Below are 18,835 nucleotides of genomic sequence, written 5' to 3'. Positions count from 1 at the left end.
ATTACACACAAAGTATTTTATTAAATTACACTCCTTTAATTAAAATCATTTGCAAGTTCTATCTCTGTATTTGAATTCATATTGCAACGTGAAGCAGTTACTTTAAGTGAAATAAAGTAAACAAATTGTTTTAAGCTCGATTTCTTCATACTATCTTTATTTGATTTCTAATAATAATATGCTAGAATAATACTACACTGTATCTAGGTGATTTAGGTGACGAGTGTTGTTTCTTACATGTATTTTTCACTAAGATTTTAATTCTTGTAAATTAATTTGTGTAAATGAGTTATAATATTTCAAGTGTCACTCTTTAAACATTCATTGAGAGAAAAAGAGTGAAATGAAGTTTAAATTTTTATATATAATTTTATCATTTTAAAATTATGTAAATAAGAAATATATAAGTGGACAGAAACATTTTACTAAAGGGGGTTCATGGTATATGTAAAAGTTCCATATTATATAAGAATATATGATAATCTATAAATACTTTCATTTCATTTCTTAACTAGCTGATTAGGAATCTAACTCATTTATAGTCTTAGTTTTGATTGAAGGTTTATTTAAGTTATACTTTCGTATTATTTAAGAGTTGAAATTAAAGTAATTTATAAAATTCTCATTTCCTAATCACCCACATCTATTTTAAGGACATATTGTGTAAAGAAGTAAAATTTGAGTTTCAATTTATACAATTCATAAATTACCCTAATAGTCAAAACATGTTTTTTTTTTGTTTTGTCATCTCAAAACTATTCCTAATTTACTAAATTATAAACTAATCTCACTTAAGTCCAACAAGTTTTCACATGTGATTGAAAAAGAGATTATCCACAAAAGCAATGACTTTAGATATTTAGCAACTATGACAATCTTTCACACAGAACAATGATCCAACATAAAACTGTTTGTTAAACAAATAATTCTTAGATGTAAACGTACGGTGTCTAAATCCTAAAAATCACATGATTATTTTAATAGAAATTTTATGAGTAACATAACTACCAAAAAATAAAATAAAATTGATGAGTTGGTAGAGAAGGGTACTCTTGTAACGATATAGTCCACAAACATGTACCTTATAATTTAGTTTAGTTTATTATGCCATTTATGCCGCTGACCTTTCTTCCATGCCTATCTCTTCATTTATAATTAACTCCATCTCACTCTCTCTCTCTCTCTCTCTCTCTCTTCTCTCTTTCTCTTTCTCTCACTGATCTCTCTCACACCATAGTTTTCTTTCTTCCCTTCATTGTGCTATATAAGTAAGAGCAAAAGCTACTACAGTCTTTAGTGCTAGTTTCCACTTGCAAATGGGACGATCACCATGCTGCGACAAGGTAGGTTTAAAGAAAGGACCATGGACTCCGGAAGAAGATCAGAAGCTCTTAGCTTACATTGAAGAACATGGTCATGGAAGCTGGCGTGCCTTGCCAGCAAAAGCTGGTACTTCACACTGTTTTTTTGGTGTAATATTGCTTATGTAGTGTGTAGCAACATGTGTAAGTACATGTTTGTGTAGTGTTGCAATGTAGATCATGTTGAAGTGAAACTCCTTGTGCTGTTGTGTGTGTGTGTGTTTATAGGGCTTCAGAGGTGTGGCAAGAGCTGTAGACTGAGATGGACCAATTATCTCAGACCTGATATTAAGAGAGGAAAGTTCAGTCTGCAAGAGGAACAAACCATCATTCAACTCCATGCCCTCTTAGGAAACAGGTTTGTTTGGAATCTTTGTTTGTGCTATGTTGTTTTTGCAGTTTTGAAACCAAGTGTTTTTGCTCAGGCTTGAAATCTTAGGAAACTGTTTTGAATGAGTTTTTTCTTAGAAGCAAGGGTAACATTAAGAATGTTCAAAACTCAAGACCCATTATGGGTTTTTTTGAAGATGTGAAAGTGATGCATTGTTTTTCTAAATGACAGTGTGTTATAATGGATCATGTCACTGTATTTCACACACTGACCTCAACTTCATATTTTATTCTCTCATACTCTCTCCTCAGTAACTACATGAATCATTCATTCATTCATTCATTTTCCGTGTGGAGCTATAATTTCTTTTCTGTTCCTGTGCCCTTCCTGTGCAGCAGAATGTCTTAAATGCAATGACCTCTCAATTTCTTCACCCAACTCTTCAACCCTCTCCCCCAACAAAAAAATAAATAAAATTAGACACTGTCCTCTGTGCCATTTCCATAAATTTTTCCCTGACATACAGGTTTATTCGAGGCCAATCTTAATTGCAAAACATATATGTCATACACATCTTCTGCCATAATCAAAATGGCATGTAGCCATCATCTATGTGATTATCTAATGCATACTACATACCCTTCTCGTTCTCTTTCACATTTTTTATAGTGGTTAGTTAAAAAGAAGAAAGAGTAATCTGATTTAGTAGTATTTTTGGAATACTGGTCTAGGGTTTAATTTAACGTTGTCTGCACTATGGTTGTGCTGTCTTTGTACTCAGGTGGTCGGCAATAGCCACACACTTGCCAAAGAGAACGGACAACGAGATCAAGAACTACTGGAACACACATCTTAAGAAAAGGTTAACAAAAATGGGAATTGACCCTGTCACACACAAACCCAAAAACGATGCACTTCTCTCCAGTGATGGTCAATCCAAAACCGCTGCAAACCTCAGCCACATGGCCCAGTGGGAAAGTGCTCGACTTGAAGCTGAAGCAAGACTAGTGAGAGAGTCAAAGCTACGTTCGCATTCACTTCAGCAACAAATTGGAAGTTCTTCTACATTTGCATCATCATCTTCTGCATCCACTTCAGCTTCAGTGCTCAACAATAATAAACCAGAAGCACCACCTCCGCCACCGCCGCCGCCGTCGCGGTCCTCCCTTGACGTCCTCAAGGCTTGGAACAACGGAGGTTGGTTGAAGTCCAGTGAAGGGAGTGGCGCCATTGCAAGCACGGTTGGGGTAAGTGGGGACCTTGAGTCTCCTACTTCTACGTTATCTTTCTCTGAGAATGCACCACAGATTATGAATGCGATTGGAGGAGAAAATAACAACAACAACAATGATAACGCAATGCCTATGATCGAGTTTGTGGGAAGTTCGGGTAATTCTTCTTCTCTTGTGAAAGAAGAGGGTGAGCAGGAATGGAAAGGTTACGATAGTTCTATCAACACTTTCAGTTCTGGTTTGCATGAGTTCACGATGGCCATGGAGGGCACTTGGGTCCACGAGACTCTCAGAACCAATGGCTCACATGATGACATTGTTGAAGAAGGCTTCACCAATCTTCTCCTTAAGACAAACTCGGAAGATCCAAGTTTGTCGTCGGAAGGTGGAGGAGAGTCTAACAATGGTGACGGTAGCGCCGGTCACAGTGATTTTTACGAAGATAACAACAACTATTGGAACAGCATCCTTAATTTAGTGAATTCATCTCCTTCTCATTCTCCTATGTTCTGATGTTAGGTGAGGAATGGATCATCAAAGGTTGAATTTTCACCTAGTTTTGTTGGGTGAAAAGTTATGTTTATCTCTTACTTTCATCACAACCACTTACAACAATTTTTATAGGGCCAAAGTTTTTAACGAGATAAACTCAAATTCATGCGACAAGATGAAGTGAAAATTCAAACACAGGAGCATTTGTTTTCGTGTTGGAAAGGGTTATGTCAGTGTGAGTCACATAGAAGCTGCATATTCCTGAAATTCATGACCCAAGTCAGAAATGGTTTATTTTTCTTCCCACATCACCATGAAATGAACATGCTCACACAAATATGTGGAGTTCCATATAGTGGTTTTTGTTGATGCTTTAACAGAGACTCTTTTTTTATTTTTTCTTTTTTATTTTATATTTTTCTTCCGTTGGAAGTGTGTTATTGTAATTTTCTGATACCTAGTTTTGGAAAACAGCTCACTGGTTGGTCGTTTCCAGCATCAAATGTTTATATCAATTTGTTTGGATTTGGGTTTGATTTTGATCTTTCTGAAGGGAGAATGTGCAATTGGATCTGTAGTCAAAGTTATTGTAGACAAGTGTGTCTGCGAATTAAATGACTTTTACGCCAAGTAATTAATTTTCCGGTGTTTAACTGTATACAAAAAAATTCAATAAAGGAAACATTTAGTATGGACTTTATTGCTGTTGGTTTCATGTCGCATTCTTGCTTTTTAATGTTTATATAATTTCCATTTCACCTTATCTTCAAACTAAATTTATACAGTTCTACCATTATCACACTTTTTTATCATCTCCCATTAATTCTATGTAGTTCCTCTTGCACTCTCTCTTGCTAAAACTTTAGAACAGCTTTATTTTGCTTGGTTGTCACACATACTTTATCAAGGTGGAACCAATACATTTTCTCTTTATTTTGAGGAAATTTCCTCCTTCTTCAGATATATTGTTTAAGAAATTATTTTATAAGTATTAAGGTTTTGCAAATGAAATCTCGATTACAAATAGTAAGAGTCTTTATTTTGGTTTAATTTTAAATTTAAACCGAACTCTTTGATTTACCTATCATATATTCATTATTGTTAAATTTGATAGAATGTGATTTTTGTTTTAATTTTTATTATAATTTAATTTATGTAAGTTAACTATAATAGATAATTTTCTTTAGCTTTTTAATGACAATATTACGTGTGAATATTTGGATAAAACAATCTTTTTTTTCTATTAGTCAGTAAATCATCTCTCGATGAGGTATTGACATGGTCAAACCTTCATCCATTGTGAGTTAAACTAGTCTAATGAAGAAAGAGCTTTATTATAAGGTTGTCCAAGCATTAGTCAATAAGAGAATTAGAATAAAACTAAAATGAGGTGTATAAGTTAAACTGAGACTTCATAACATTGAGATCTTTCTTTAAGATAATAACAAAATATATGAATTATGATATATTAGTTATGCTTAAGAAAATTTATTATAATTAATATTATATTATAAATAAATTAGAAGAAAGTCGAGTTGTTAGGCTTTTTTTATTGTATGGTTAACAATTGATATGGTAATAAAATTGATTTATATTTTATTTGTGTTATAAAGTTAGTAGCTACGCTAGTCTCCCAAATTAGGAATCTAAGTATAGTATGCACTCCCAAATTCAGAATCTAAGTATAATTAATATCCACTAACTTAGGTGGATAATACTTATAATTTGTGTTGAATGGGTCTTTTATTTATTTATTTTTCTTTTATGAGAATGAACAAGCTGAATTAAGCATTTAAATTATTAAGCTATAACTCATAGAGGTCCTATTCTACTTTAAAAGTATTATCATTGCTAGATGAAACATAATATGACTTTTATATATATATATATATATATATATATATATATATATATATATATATATATTTATATATATATATATATATATATATATATATATATATATATGTATGTGAATTCCATATTAGTTAATTCATTATTAGCTTATATTTATATTTTATTGATTAAACTTTCATATGTTTATTTGCATAGCAAAATTGGCGACCTTCTCAACACTAAGATGGTAAGAAAGAATGGTTCTTTTGTCATTACCATAAGATGGAGGGATTTTTCTTGATATGAGAATGTGTTCGGAAAGCATTAAGATCTTGATTCCTATGTCTAAGTACCAAAGTAGTGAGGAAGATTGGATGCAATTTCATGCCAATCGAATGGATGATTCTTGATAGGTTAGTTTCTGACCATTCTTATAATGACATCAATTTGTATTTAAAATTTTTTATTGTCTAATTTTTTTATTTGCTTCGAAGAATGAAAAACATTGAATGGTGCACCCACCTACCCTCACAAAGGTATGCATTTTCGAGGCAATGCCTTATGAAGGCATAAGGCACAGGCAGTAGAACTAGAGCTTGTTGACCTTGTATCTCCACCTTCTTGCTATGAGATGTGGATGGCTACTCATATAGAACTAGATGGACAACTGACTTCAGAGTTGATATATAAGCCGATCGTTCATGCGATCAAATTAATGTTACTTTACTATAGTTACCTATTACAAAGTCAGTCATAATAGTAGTTAACAAATTAGATAGAGAAAAGTTAATCTTAAGTTGTCTTCCAATTAATACAAAATTGATTTTTAACAAATTAGTTCTTACAAAAAGGTTAATCACATAAAATAAAATTGATATATAGATAAACAAAATAAGTAAAAGATTAAGTAACAAAATAGTAAATGAATGCAAGAAATAAATTTTAAAAATATAAAAAGAGAAAAAAATAATAATAAATAATATAAGTTGATTCCAATGTTTTCTAGAGTAGGATTCATTAATTATTTAAGGATTATCACTCAATTAATTACTTAATTTTCCAATTAATCAATGTAGATTTTCAATTAATTTGTTGACATTTTTACTGTTCATCAAAGTAAATTCTCAATTAAATATTAGGTTAAATCATTCACGAGATCCTTATTTCTGGGTATTTGTCTCAAATTGGTACATCACTTATTTTTTATCTCAATTGGGTTCCTATTTGTGAAAAATTGATGCAATTGAACCCCTACCGTTAAATTGACTGAACGACGTTAAATGTCAGCTGACGTGGCACGATGACATGAATTTTTAAATGGTGTGGCATTAGTGACGTGGAATTCGCATTTTTAAAAAAGAAAATTAAGAAAAAACATTTCAAAATGATGTCGTTGTGTTCATCTTCTTCTACGATTATCAATCTTGATTCTCTGTTCAGTCTTCAATAAAGGTGATAACATCCATTTTTACCTACTTTTGTATGCCTATTGTCATGAATAAATCAACGTTTTCTTAGCTTTAATATTGTTTTATCCTCAAGTTTAATGTGTTTTGTATTTTGGTTGTTTTATGTTTATTTTTCCTCAAATCTCTTTATTTGAGTGTGGGAAATAAATGAATAAGAAACAATTTTAGTGGAGGAAATTAAGCAAGAACTCAAGGAAGCATGTTTTGGAACAAGAAAATATCAATTTGAAGCAAATATCCATGTTGGGCGCCTTTGAAATCACGCAAGTACTTGAATTTTAGAATGTTGTAAAACTGGCTAGGCTTGAGCGACAAGTGAGCGATAGAAGGCCAAGAGGAATGGCGCTGAGCGACACAAAAGTAGCGCTCAAGCGTTAGTTTTGCGAACAGAATGGTGTTTAGTGGCATTAATTTGCAGCTGAGCAGTGACGATGTTATGTCAAAATGGGTTATTTAAGAAAGTTTCTCATGAGGTTTTGGGGATTCTTCTCGTCTTACACTTCATTCTTCAACTATAGCGATACGGAGATACCCTTAGAGGTTGTTTGGAGTGCTTGGAAGCTCTCCAACTCCTGCTTGGGTCTTCAAGCTTCATCAATGGTGATTTTGCCCCTTTTGGATTGAGGAAAAATCAATCTTAAGTCGTTTCTCAACGAACATGGAATTGATTCTTAGCAAATTAGTTTTAATAAAAACTATACAAAAGGGTTAGTCAAATAAAATAAAATTAATATAAGAAGACAAAGATCAACAAAACAAGTAAAAGATTAATTAACAAAAGAGTAAATTAAAGTAAGAAATAAAATTAGAAAAAAATAAAAAGAGATAAATATAATAACAAAGAAAAAGGTTGATCCCACTCCTTTTTCAAATTAGGATTCATCACTGGTTATCTAAGGATTGTCGTTCAATTAATTATTGTCTTAGATTTTCAAATTAATCAATATACATTCTCAATTAATTTGTTGGCATTTTCACTATTAACCAAATTACATTCACAATTAAATATTAGTATGTCTAAATATGTCTATTCTTTTACCTCTTATATAAAGTAAAAAGTTAATTAACCAAAGTATATTCTTGATTAATTTAATCTAAATACATTCTCAATTATTGGCAAAAACTCATTTGATCACATGAAAGTTTCTAAATTTAATCAAAGTAAATTCTCAATTAAAATTAAAAACCTTTGGACTCATATGGTTGATATGTTATGTAGATTTAACACCATCCTAACTTTGCTACTTGTAAAAATCATTCCCTCTTCTTGGCTTAGCCAAATTTCTCCACCTTTTCATGTTTTTCTTGCCTTCATATGCAGTGCTTAACTTGACTTCTCATGGTTTTGATTATTTTCTATTCTTGACTTTATCTTTAAGGTGTTATGAAGCTTTAACCAATTTATTTTCACACCTCCATGAGTTCAACTTAACTGTAGTGACACGTCTCAAAATATCCAAAGAACATTTATAGAACTTAAAAGTTATTTAATATGTTTTTGTTTTTCATGCTCAATAAACTCAATTATAACAAATTTTAATTAAAACAATTTGTTAAAGCATAAACATCAATTAAGAATCCAAGATTAAAGACTACATGAGGACATATATATGTATTCATGAACAATCTAGGTTATCATAGTTGAAAAAATGAGTACAATGTACATAGTACTATTACTATTTCCCCAAAATTTATAAGACTCGTAATTAGGTTTAAGCTTAATTATTGATTATATCTTGTAAGATTCCTTAGTTGAGTAGGTCACACATGACTCATTTGTTCCCCATGGTTGAGACTATATTTTAAATAGAACCATAGGAAAACCAAAGCACCCATGAAGTGAAAATCTGAAAACCTATAATAAAAATTTTCGTTTTCAAACAGAAAGTCTAGATAATGTAAGCTTTGGAGAAAAATAAAAATGTAAAACTTTGTAATAAAACTTTTCATTTTCAAAGAGAAAGTCTAGATAATGTAAGCTTGAGAGAAAAACAAAATTGTAAGAGTAAGCAATAAATCTTGATTCTTGTTGTCTTTTCTTCGTACAATCCTCTTTATATAATTTTTTTTGTAAAAGAATTGTTACTTAGAACATTGACTTTCTCATAGATGTGTAGTCTTTTGATACGAAATCAGATGTTATGTTGTTTCTCCTAGAAGCAATTATGCTACTTATACATATATATAGAAAAGATCATACGATTTTTTATGATACTCAATTTTGTTATTTATAACCTTTTTGCTAAAAAATTATATGTTGAGTAATAATATTCATGATAAATATTTATTTACGTAGGCATTGAGACACTGAACTATATTAAAGTTCTTGTATAAATTTATTCATTGGTGTGTTTTTCCTCCAAAGATTATTCTTGTGCTTGATTCTTATATAAGAGACTATAACATATGATAAATCTAATGTTTAAATTTTGTTTCGGATATATAGTAGACTTATTAACATTTTAGTCTTTAAAATATGTTTTTTTTTCTAAAAACTTGATTTTTATATATATCATTACTGATTTAACTTCATACACTTGTTTGATGAAAGACATTTGATAAAAAGTTTTTAAAATCATTTCAGAAATAAAAATATACATTTTGTATATAGACCGTTTGGAAACATAAAGAATTTTCAATGATGAAATGTAAAACAAAAAGAAAATATTGTCAAAATTAAAATTTTAAAAGATCACAAAAAAATTGAAAGTATCTCAAGACCAAAAGTATATTTAATGAGAAAATATAATTTTAAAACAACTTGGGAAGGGGAAGCATCCCATGTGGCTTGCTCCCATCTCTTAAATGAGCCTTTGATTTGTCCAATCTGAACTCAGTTGATCGAAATATTGACAAAAGGATTTACTGCGGATTTGCAATTATGAAAGCAGCATATATAGCAGAAGGGGTGAAAATACTGGATTTTCAAACAACGTAGAAGACTTAATAGATCTTAGAGTTTTGGAGGGAAAATTTCATTGCATGTAAATATATTCATTTTGAATTATAATATTATTGTAAATTATTTAATTTTTAAATATTACTACAAATTTTAACATCTAAATTTATCACTTATTTCTCATTATATGAACCATATCATAAAAATTAAAAAAAGAAGAAGAAAGATACAAATCAAACATTGTGTTTCAATTGGAGGATGGATTTGAGAAATTGAAAATGAATGAATTTGAAAAAAAAAAAATTGGTGAAAGCGATGTTATTTTGATTAAAAATTATGAAAACAAATGTAGGAGAAATTTATTAAAGTTTCTAATGATATGATGGATTGAGAAATAAATAAAAGTTGATAAAATTATTTAATTAAATATATTTTTAAAAATAATTATTAAATCTGAAATATATTTATTACTAGTTATTAAATTATATTTATTATTATAATATTATTTATTTAATTATTTATTATATTATAAATTTGAAATAAATGTTTTGAAAGTATTAAAATCTCAAAATAAAAATATATAAGGAGTATTAAAATTTACATTAACTAATTTTGTTTTAATTCTTATTTAATTATATTTTTTATTAATATATTTTAAGTCTTTATTATATTAGAATAAAAAATAAATATTTTATCATATTTTATTCAAAATGAAAAAGTCATTATGCATTAATTTATTAGAAGCATTACTTGAGGATCTAATGTTCCCAAAAATATTATGTATGATCGAGTTAGTGCTAAGAATTTGTTAGAATCTAACATGATTTTTCATAGGGCATTTTATAGTCTTAAGATGAAAAATTAATCCCAAAGGAGAAAGATTCATAAAATCAATGAGAATATTTTGAAGTCAAACCCAAACATGTTTGACAATAGAAAAATCAAAGAACAAATAACAAATTTTCACCTCTTGTACCTTACCTAAAGTAAACATACAACACAAAGAAATCCCATTTTCTTAAAGCATCCTTATTAAGAATTAGCTAAATCAAGTATTTTTCTCACAAACCACTCTTTACTTAATTAAGAATTAGTAAACTCTAGAAAAGGAGGAGTCGGGGTGATGTTTGGGAGAGTTTGAATAGGGTTTAAAACTTTTTCGCAAATAAGTGTTAAACTCTATTACATGGGTTAACTGGTCTGCAAGTAGTGTTGAACACTTCAGGATTTTCAGAAGCATTTAAAAAGCTTTTAAAATGAAAACAAGGATGAAGACTTATTTTTATACTGCTTCACTCCAATCTTAGCTACTTTTAGTTCTCCTTTAAACAATTTTAAAGGGTTTCACTAATCTTTAAAATATTACAAACAAGTTTGACTACTCATGGTTTTACAAATTAACTTAACTTGTTAGACGAGTTTCACCACTTCTAGTTTTACACTAGTCCAACTAGCTACATCATTTAACTTTACTGAGTTAAACCAACAAGTATTTTAATTCACTTATGAATATACAAAATAACAAAGCTTTTTGTAAAACAAGTAAAGATGATAACTCTTTTAGAGAGGATATATTTTCAATACAATAAATATCTAGAAACTTGTAATAAAGATTTTCTTTTTCAAAGAGAAACTCTAAATGATGTAAGCAAGAGAAAATATTGGCAGCGTAAGAGCAATGACAAATCTTGTTCTTGTTGTCTTATCTTCATGAAATCCTCTTTATATAGAATTCTTTAAAAAATATTTGTTTTTAGAGCATTGACTTTCACGTAGATTAGGTAGCCTTTAGGTACGAGGTCAGATGCTATGTTCCTTTTTGCAGAGGTAATTGTGTTGCTTGTATAAATGTGTCAAATAGAAAGTATTAAGGAAAATTTCCATAAAATCTACCTATCTCTTAATGTTCTTATGATCTAATGCAGAACTTCTGAATAAAGCTATGTACTTTAATGATTTGCACACAAAAAAGAGAACATAACATATCAGACAATAGAATATTATTTCATACATGTGTTACAACTATTAGACATTTTTAAGCATTTAGGCATAATACATGTACTAACTTTTAGGCAAAGTCTGATTGGAGTAACATTTAGCTTTTAGAATAGCATTTAGTGTGTTTATCCTAGATGGTTCATTTGGTATATGTTATTTAATTATACAATTATGTTAAACTTCAAAACAAGATTCTCTTAGAGGATCTTGTCTTAACATTATTTTCAACACGTCACTCCTAGTTTAACCAAATATTCTTTCAACAAAACAACTTCTAGCTTAATTAACCAAATATTATTTCCACATGTTACTTCTAACTTAGTCAAGTATTTTCAATAAATTCCTTCTAACTTAAACATGTATGGTTTGAACAACAATCACTCATTGTTATTAACCGAGTATTTTTTTTTTTACAAAATAGCCACTCTTGGCTAAGATAACTGAATTATCTAAGAAGTGGTCAACAAATCTCAAGATTGCTCACTAAAGAGAAAATATCAATTGTTGTCGTTTTGAGTGTCTTTAGTTACTATACAAGCTTCTAAAGCAAGTAGTCATTATAAATTTGATTCTAGCTGATGAAGAGCTTGATCTCTTCTAAATGTCATTCTTTCAATTGACGAGATTGATTTTGTAGGATGAATTAAATGAACTTTATGCAATATTAAATGTTCATTTCTTCTTTTACGTATTATTCTAATGGATGGATATACTTATCTCTTATTTGATAGTGTGTTTTTACTTGAATTTGTCTAAGTGCACAATCGTATGAAGTAGATAGTCTTTGTAGAGTTAACAATGCTAGTAAGCAACCTTAGCTTTTTAACCAGGAGATGATTTGATGTGAGTTGTTATTTTTAAACAAATCTCTTTAGAGAATAAAAGTAATGGATGTTTCCTACAACATAAAATAAACATTTGTATGTTTTTGTGTAGATAAGCATAAATATGTGCATTTATTTATCTAAACATATTTTTTGCTTCGTCAGAGGTAAATTAAGACTACACATTATTTTATTGTTTGTCTGATTTAACACCTACATCTTATATAATTTTTTGTTTTACATCTTATAAGAGAAACATGACCATTGTTTATATTTAGTTGTTTTTAGCTAGTTAAGAAGAAACTACAAAAAAAAAACATGAATTTAAGAATATGAACATTTCAGATTCTTATCTTTAAATTAGAATTTGAAATTATCTAATTTTAAACAATCCGATTATTCTAATAAAATTCTATAAATGTAATTTCTTTCAAAATTCCTTATTCAAACAAGAGTGTCAAACTTGTATTGGAAATTGGAATATGTTATTTCTACCAAATCTTTAAATATTTTACCCTTACAAAATTTATATAAACTCATTTTATATGAGATTCTAACACACATATTTCTTATACCAAAATATATATTTTTTTATATATATTTTTCGAACGTGAAACCTAACTTAATTCTATAACAGTGACCTTTAAATGAAGCTTGGATTTATTGATAAGATATAAAATCTCTAATGCAAACAAATATATTAAGTGTTTGGTTACGTGTTGTGTTGTCGAAGAGCATTAAGTAAAAGGTTTAATTGCTTGTTTTGTCTCTAGTTTGGTTGTAACGTGTCAAGTTAGTCCACACTTTTAAGAAAGTTTCAATTACGTCCAAACTTGGTTTAAAAGTGTCAATTTCGTCCAAACGTAGTAAAATTTGCTTCAATCAAGTCCCTTCCGTTAAATCCACATAAACGGACGTTAATTCTTTTTCTCTCTCCTCTGTTGCTCTGCTCCTCTCCTCTGCTCCTCTGCACAACAGCAGACCCTCTCTTTCTTTTGAATATAATCCAAGCACCAAAATGATAAAAAAAAGGAAAAGTATAATCCTACATTAACATGTCAGGAAATTTTCACTCAGTCCTAGCTAGCATGATTTAAAAAATTACAAGAAAATAAAAGTGAAGTATCATGTTAAGTAACGGCTAGCCATGCCCATGAATGGAATTTATACAAATTCATGCAGTAGAATACCATTCTGCAATCTCAGCCGAAAGATGGTGATTTGGTAAAATAATCACTGATTAATCAGAGTACTTCTAAAAATCATCACAGATTATTAATCAGAGTACTTCTAAAAATCATCACAGATTTTATTAATCAGAGTACTTCTAAAAATCATCACAGATTATTAATCAGAGTACTTCTAAAAATCATCACAGATTGCAGAGCAATATTAGACTCTAGCTTAAAACGACAACAGTATTTAGGGAAAACAAGTTATCAGGATTAGGCCACCGTGGCCTGAAAGTACAAAAAAGCATCCTTAAAGAATAATGTGAAAAATAATATTAGCTATAAAGTAAAAAAAAAAAACTGCAGAGAGATCAGATAGTAGTGCATGATTAGGAATCATCGTTCATGTTGCAGAATTGATGTATAAATAACATCATATATCACTGCATTTAAAAATAAACTTATTAAACTTAAATAATAAACAATGGCATTGAGAAAGTGCTTCAGAAAAATAGAAAGAGAGGGTCTGCTGTTGTGCAGAGGAGCAGAGCAACAGATGAGAGAGAAAAAGAATTAACGTCCGTTTATGTGGATTTAACGGAAGGGACTTGATTGAAACAAATTTTACTACGTTTGGACGAAATTGACACTTTTAAATCAAGTTTGGACGTAATTGAAACTTTCTTAAAAGTGTGGACTAACTTGACACGTTACAGTCAAACTAGGGACAAAACAAGCAATTAAACCTAAGTAAAAAGATATAAAATACCATATTAAATAATTTGTTAAAATCACATAAACATATAGAAGACCAAAATTACAGTTTAAAAAAATTGAATTTGTTGTGTTCACGGATCTTGGACACTTTGAAATGAAAAAAATAGTGTCCGTGAATACATGCACGAACTAGAAACCTTTTACTTTTAGTCATAATATAATAATATAATGTACAAGATCAAACTTTACAGCATTTAATACTTATTAAGTAATAATACAAATTTGATAGATGTTATAAGAATTTCCATGATTAGGATATATAAATTTTAAATATTTATAATATCAACTTTTTATGTTTAACTTAATTTTATAAAAGAAATTGAACATTTTGTTTATATATTATAATTTAGTTTTATATCAAAACGATGTGAATCTATATTTGAAAAAAGAAAATGTTCTACCTTTTGTTGAACAAAGAGTTTGAGATTTCTTCTGACAGAGAGATGTACATGGTGGACTTTCGTTCTGTTCAATTTTTACATAGCATTCAGTAATGTGTGTTATTTGGCAAACAAGACCATTGTCAAATTTATTACTCACAGCAAGTTCAAATTATGTGTACGAAACTTGCAATCCTTATAAATGATCTAAAGGACATGAAGTTAATATCACAGAAAAATCAGAGACATGGCATGTCCCTTATTACTCATGAAAGACCAATGTCAATGACTTCACCTTATCACCTTAACTTTAACTATAAAATCATATATATAAAGAGCAATTCTGCTATGAAATCTTCTTAATTTAAACACAGGATATATTAAAATCTAAATTAGTTTCTAATATTAACTATCAAAGTTTCAATTATTTAAAACTTTTTCTTTAAATTAGTCTATAATTAAAATTAAACTAATTTATAATGAATAAGGTTAGAAACCAATTTAGATTTTAATTTCCAAATCAATTATAATTTTTTACTATTTTAGATACTAAAATTTTTTAGTTTATAAAATAGTATCTAAGTTACTTAAAACAAGAACTAATTATTTTGGTCTCTAAAATTAATTCTTATTTAATAATTTTCTTATACTAGATATTATATTATATATATATATATATATATATAATATTTATATTTATTGGGTATTGTTTTGACATCAAGTCTATCGAGATAATATTATTAGAGTTCATAGCATATTTTTTTTTAGTTTTATTCTTAATAAACATATTGAATAATTGAAGAAATGTTTATTTAACTTTAACTTTAACTTCTAAGCATTCTAAGCATTGTAAGATTATTATTATTATATTAAAATAAATCCTTTTATCCAAGTATAAAGTGTTAAGAGTTTCAATTCTCTTATAGAATATAAGAGTTTGGATTTGAAGCCTGTTTTTATTTTCACTCTGACCTAAATTTTATGGAGATAATATCATTAAAGTCAATTATCACATATGAAATATTATTTATTTTGAAAGTCAAAACTCTATCTTTATTCTCAACAACGTTTTAAAGGATTAAATAAAAAATAAATTTAAATTTCTCTTTATCTATCCTCTCCTAATAATTGCTGGGCATCCCAATTGATAGATAAAATAATTTTATTAACCTATAAGTAATATAAGTAATGTTTTCTTCATGCAAAAGTTTACGCTAATCGATCGTTATGGCAAACTTATACTTTTGAGTCAAAAATAAATTATTTTACTAATTCTCCATCCAACCATAAGTGGATATTGTTGGAGTTCAAAATGTGCAAGTGAAAATAGATAAGCCTAAATGTGTATAAGTAAGAAATACATGCAAATATTATATTTTAAGGTTTTGCTTTGAATGATTTGTCAAGTTAACTTATAGTTCACTTGTAACTTATTCCTCAAGATTTTTAGTATTTTTTCTTGAATTTCTTAATAAGTAGATGAGAGTTGATTATTTTTTTGGTAATCAATTAGAAAAGCATAAAAATTGATATTTAATTTAATTTTCTAAATATTTGTATAAATTTTTTTCCTAACAATAACATGGAGGTTGCGTGACATGTGATTGCTATAACCTAACGCTAAAACACTTTTGTAACATGTGATAATATATAAACTCTATGATCTAAGGACTGTGAAAACTTCAAAATGTATCGTTGAATACTATTATATAAAAGTTTCTTTGTAGGAAAAAAAGAGCATACAATATGAACAAAACTAACACCCGAATCATATACGTTACTATGATAACAAGAGGACTTACGTATATTGTTCCACTCTTCTTTTATGTTAAAGAACACAAAGTTATGCTTTATGCTTCATATTTTCAATAGTTATGATATATTACAACTAAAATGTTTCTTATTTTTTTAATTTCTTTTTTCCTTTTCATTGAATTTTTTTAGCCTATATTTTGAACATATATAGATTTAATGAGTCATCCTTCCATGCTATTGAAGAGAAAGGTGTTTGTACAAGAAAAACTAAAGTTGAATGCATTTTTTTTTTCTTTTTTTGTAATTGTGAACTTATTATTATAAAGTAATTGAAAGGTATATAACTTATTTGCAATGAATAAATGAGAAGATAATGTAGCCACGTTTTGATAGTAGGATTAAAATAAAGTGGGAGAAAGGAGGGTATGCTATTTAAGTTTGCTAGAAAGAGAAATAAGTCCAACAAAAGTATAATTGCAAATATGGTCCCCCCATCTTTTCTTTGATTCCTTTGTCTAGTAAGTACTACCTTTATTAATTGAAAATGCATATAAAATTTAATTAAGCAAATCAAGGACAAGGGCAAGTTCATTGATTGAAGTGAAACTCTACTAGTTTCCTTTAAGTACATTGAATTCCAATTTCATGCAAGAAAAAAAAAATTATATATATATATATATATATATATATATATATATATATATATATATATATATATATATATATATATATATATATATATATATATATATATATATACACACACACACACGTTGATAGAGAAGATTCTATTATAGTTGGTCAATATGAAATTTTATTAAAAAAAATAATGATTTTTTCGTATTAACGATAATATAAAAAAACATTCTAAGTAATCTTGATGAATTGCACCATATATCTTTTTGGTAAGGTTGTCAATTTAAGTTCATATTCTAGCTTTTCTACGTTTCGTTAATGAGAAGAGACATTGTCTTTTGAATTTGCTCTTATTTGAATAGATTGAGAGGTTTTAGCATTAGTTTAGCCACCTCAAATTTGAGAACCCTATATTGCATAAAAGTCTAACACCTTTAATTATATAAACCTATAGTGAACCTGCTTGTCGTGTAGTAGTTAGCATTATTTGTGGGTTAGAATAACAAGTGAATTATATATTATCTTGTTTAATATAACATTTGTTTTACTTAATATATCTAAACAAATTTTGTTTCTCTATCCATAAAAATTCTCTACGTACGTATTGATTATAAATTAAAACCTTAATATAATCACGGATAGAACCTGAAAGAAAAAATAAATTAGAATAAAAATGAAACTTGCCTCAAATCAAATTTTAATCTTATTAAGTTGGTCTAATTCAATTACCTTCTAAGAGACAAAAAGAAGATAAAATTACCTTCAAAAGGCTAAAAATAATATAAAGAAAAAGTATAAAATAAAATTTTAGAGAAATATTAAATTTTTAAAACGAATAGCTAAGTAATTAAAATTTTAACTTATTTTCTTAAATATAAGTTCAAATTTTAACTTTTATTTTTTTTTAATCTATGCCCTCTGAACCATTAAAACTGGATTCTCTTAGCGTTATAATTTATAAGAGGTACATAAAGAAATTTAGTTGGTGAAAAAGTGATAGAAACACTAACAAATAAATAAATGTTACTTAGACAAATCATAAATAGATAAAGAACAAGCAAAGGTAATTTATTTGAAATTATGTTGAGCATAACAATAAGTTAATAAAACAAATTATAATATTAGGTATGACACTACATGTAAAATCATTCAAGAAATTTAATATTAGGTGGTAGATGTAAAAGCTAAAAAAATTAAAAATTAATAAGAAAATTGATAACACTGCTAACTTTTTTTATCCTCTCAAAATTTCTACACATTAACAAAAATATTTAAGAAATTCAATTATTTATCAACTGTGTTGAGCCTTGATGCTGTCTTGTTTAATATATATTAACAGTGTTGTAAAACTTTTCTTATGAATTTCCAATTAGAAAAAAAAAAGAAAAAAAAAATGCGAACAGCTTGGAATCATAATTAACATTGAGAAATCATGTTTACTCAATCCAACAACGAGTGGTTTGAAAAATAAATTTGCAAGAAATTCTAAAATTTTATTTATTTATTTATTGTTGTGGCTATGTGATCACAAACAGGATCAATCATGCTAAAGGCCACGTTTTGCTTCTCGAAAAGTGCTTTTTTTCCACACATTCAAATGGACCCAACCATGATGCTTCGAGAAGAACTTATATTGGTGAAAAATATTTTATATTATTGAGGTACAGTGATTT

The 18,835-nt window shown here is 28.2% G+C and overlaps 1 protein-coding gene and 1 non-coding gene across 3 annotated transcripts; one reads left to right on the top strand and one right to left on the bottom strand.

The window, feature by feature from the left end:
* Nucleotides 1-1,143: 1,143 nt before the first annotated feature.
* On the top strand, nucleotides 1,144-3,968 carry LOC108343696 (transcription factor MYB106). Of its 2 annotated transcripts, XM_017582032.2 has the most exons (4): nucleotides 1,144-1,449; nucleotides 1,590-1,719; nucleotides 2,474-3,443; nucleotides 3,549-3,968. In XM_017582032.2, the coding sequence occupies exons 1-3, from the start codon at nucleotides 1,317-1,319 to the stop codon at nucleotides 3,435-3,437; spliced, it is 1,227 nt and encodes a 408-aa protein (XP_017437521.1). In that variant the 5' UTR covers nucleotides 1,144-1,316; the 3' UTR covers nucleotides 3,438-3,443; nucleotides 3,549-3,968. The 2 variants fall into 2 exon arrangements, with proteins under 2 accessions (XP_017437521.1, XP_017437520.1); XM_017582031.2 differs by having other exon boundaries at nucleotides 1,145-1,449; nucleotides 2,474-3,968.
* Nucleotides 3,969-13,637: 9,669 nt separating this feature from the next.
* LOC128193836 (small nucleolar RNA Z196/R39/R59 family) lies at nucleotides 13,638-13,719 on the bottom strand. Its single transcript, XR_008245145.1, has one exon. It is a non-coding gene; the product is annotated as a small nucleolar RNA Z196/R39/R59 family (small nucleolar RNA).
* Between the last annotated feature and the right edge of the window lie 5,116 nt (nucleotides 13,720-18,835).

Source organism: Vigna angularis, chromosome 8 (genome assembly GCF_016808095.1).
Source record: "Vigna angularis cultivar LongXiaoDou No.4 chromosome 8, ASM1680809v1, whole genome shotgun sequence".
Taxonomy (NCBI): domain Eukaryota; kingdom Viridiplantae; phylum Streptophyta; class Magnoliopsida; order Fabales; family Fabaceae; genus Vigna; species Vigna angularis.
The sequence above is the reverse complement of the archived record's forward strand: the minus strand, read 5'-3'. Positions and strand labels throughout refer to the sequence as shown.

Coding starts and splice junctions, on each gene's coding strand:
- LOC108343696 (XM_017582032.2), top strand. CDS start 1,317: ATGGGACGATCACCATGCTGCGACAAGGTAGGTTTAAAGAAAGGACCA. Junction 1,450..1,589: donor TGCCTTGCCAGCAAAAGCTG/GTACTTCACACT, acceptor GTGTGTTTATAG/GGCTTCAGAGGTGTGGCAAG. Junction 1,720..2,473: donor CATGCCCTCTTAGGAAACAG/GTTTGTTTGGAA, acceptor CTTTGTACTCAG/GTGGTCGGCAATAGCCACAC.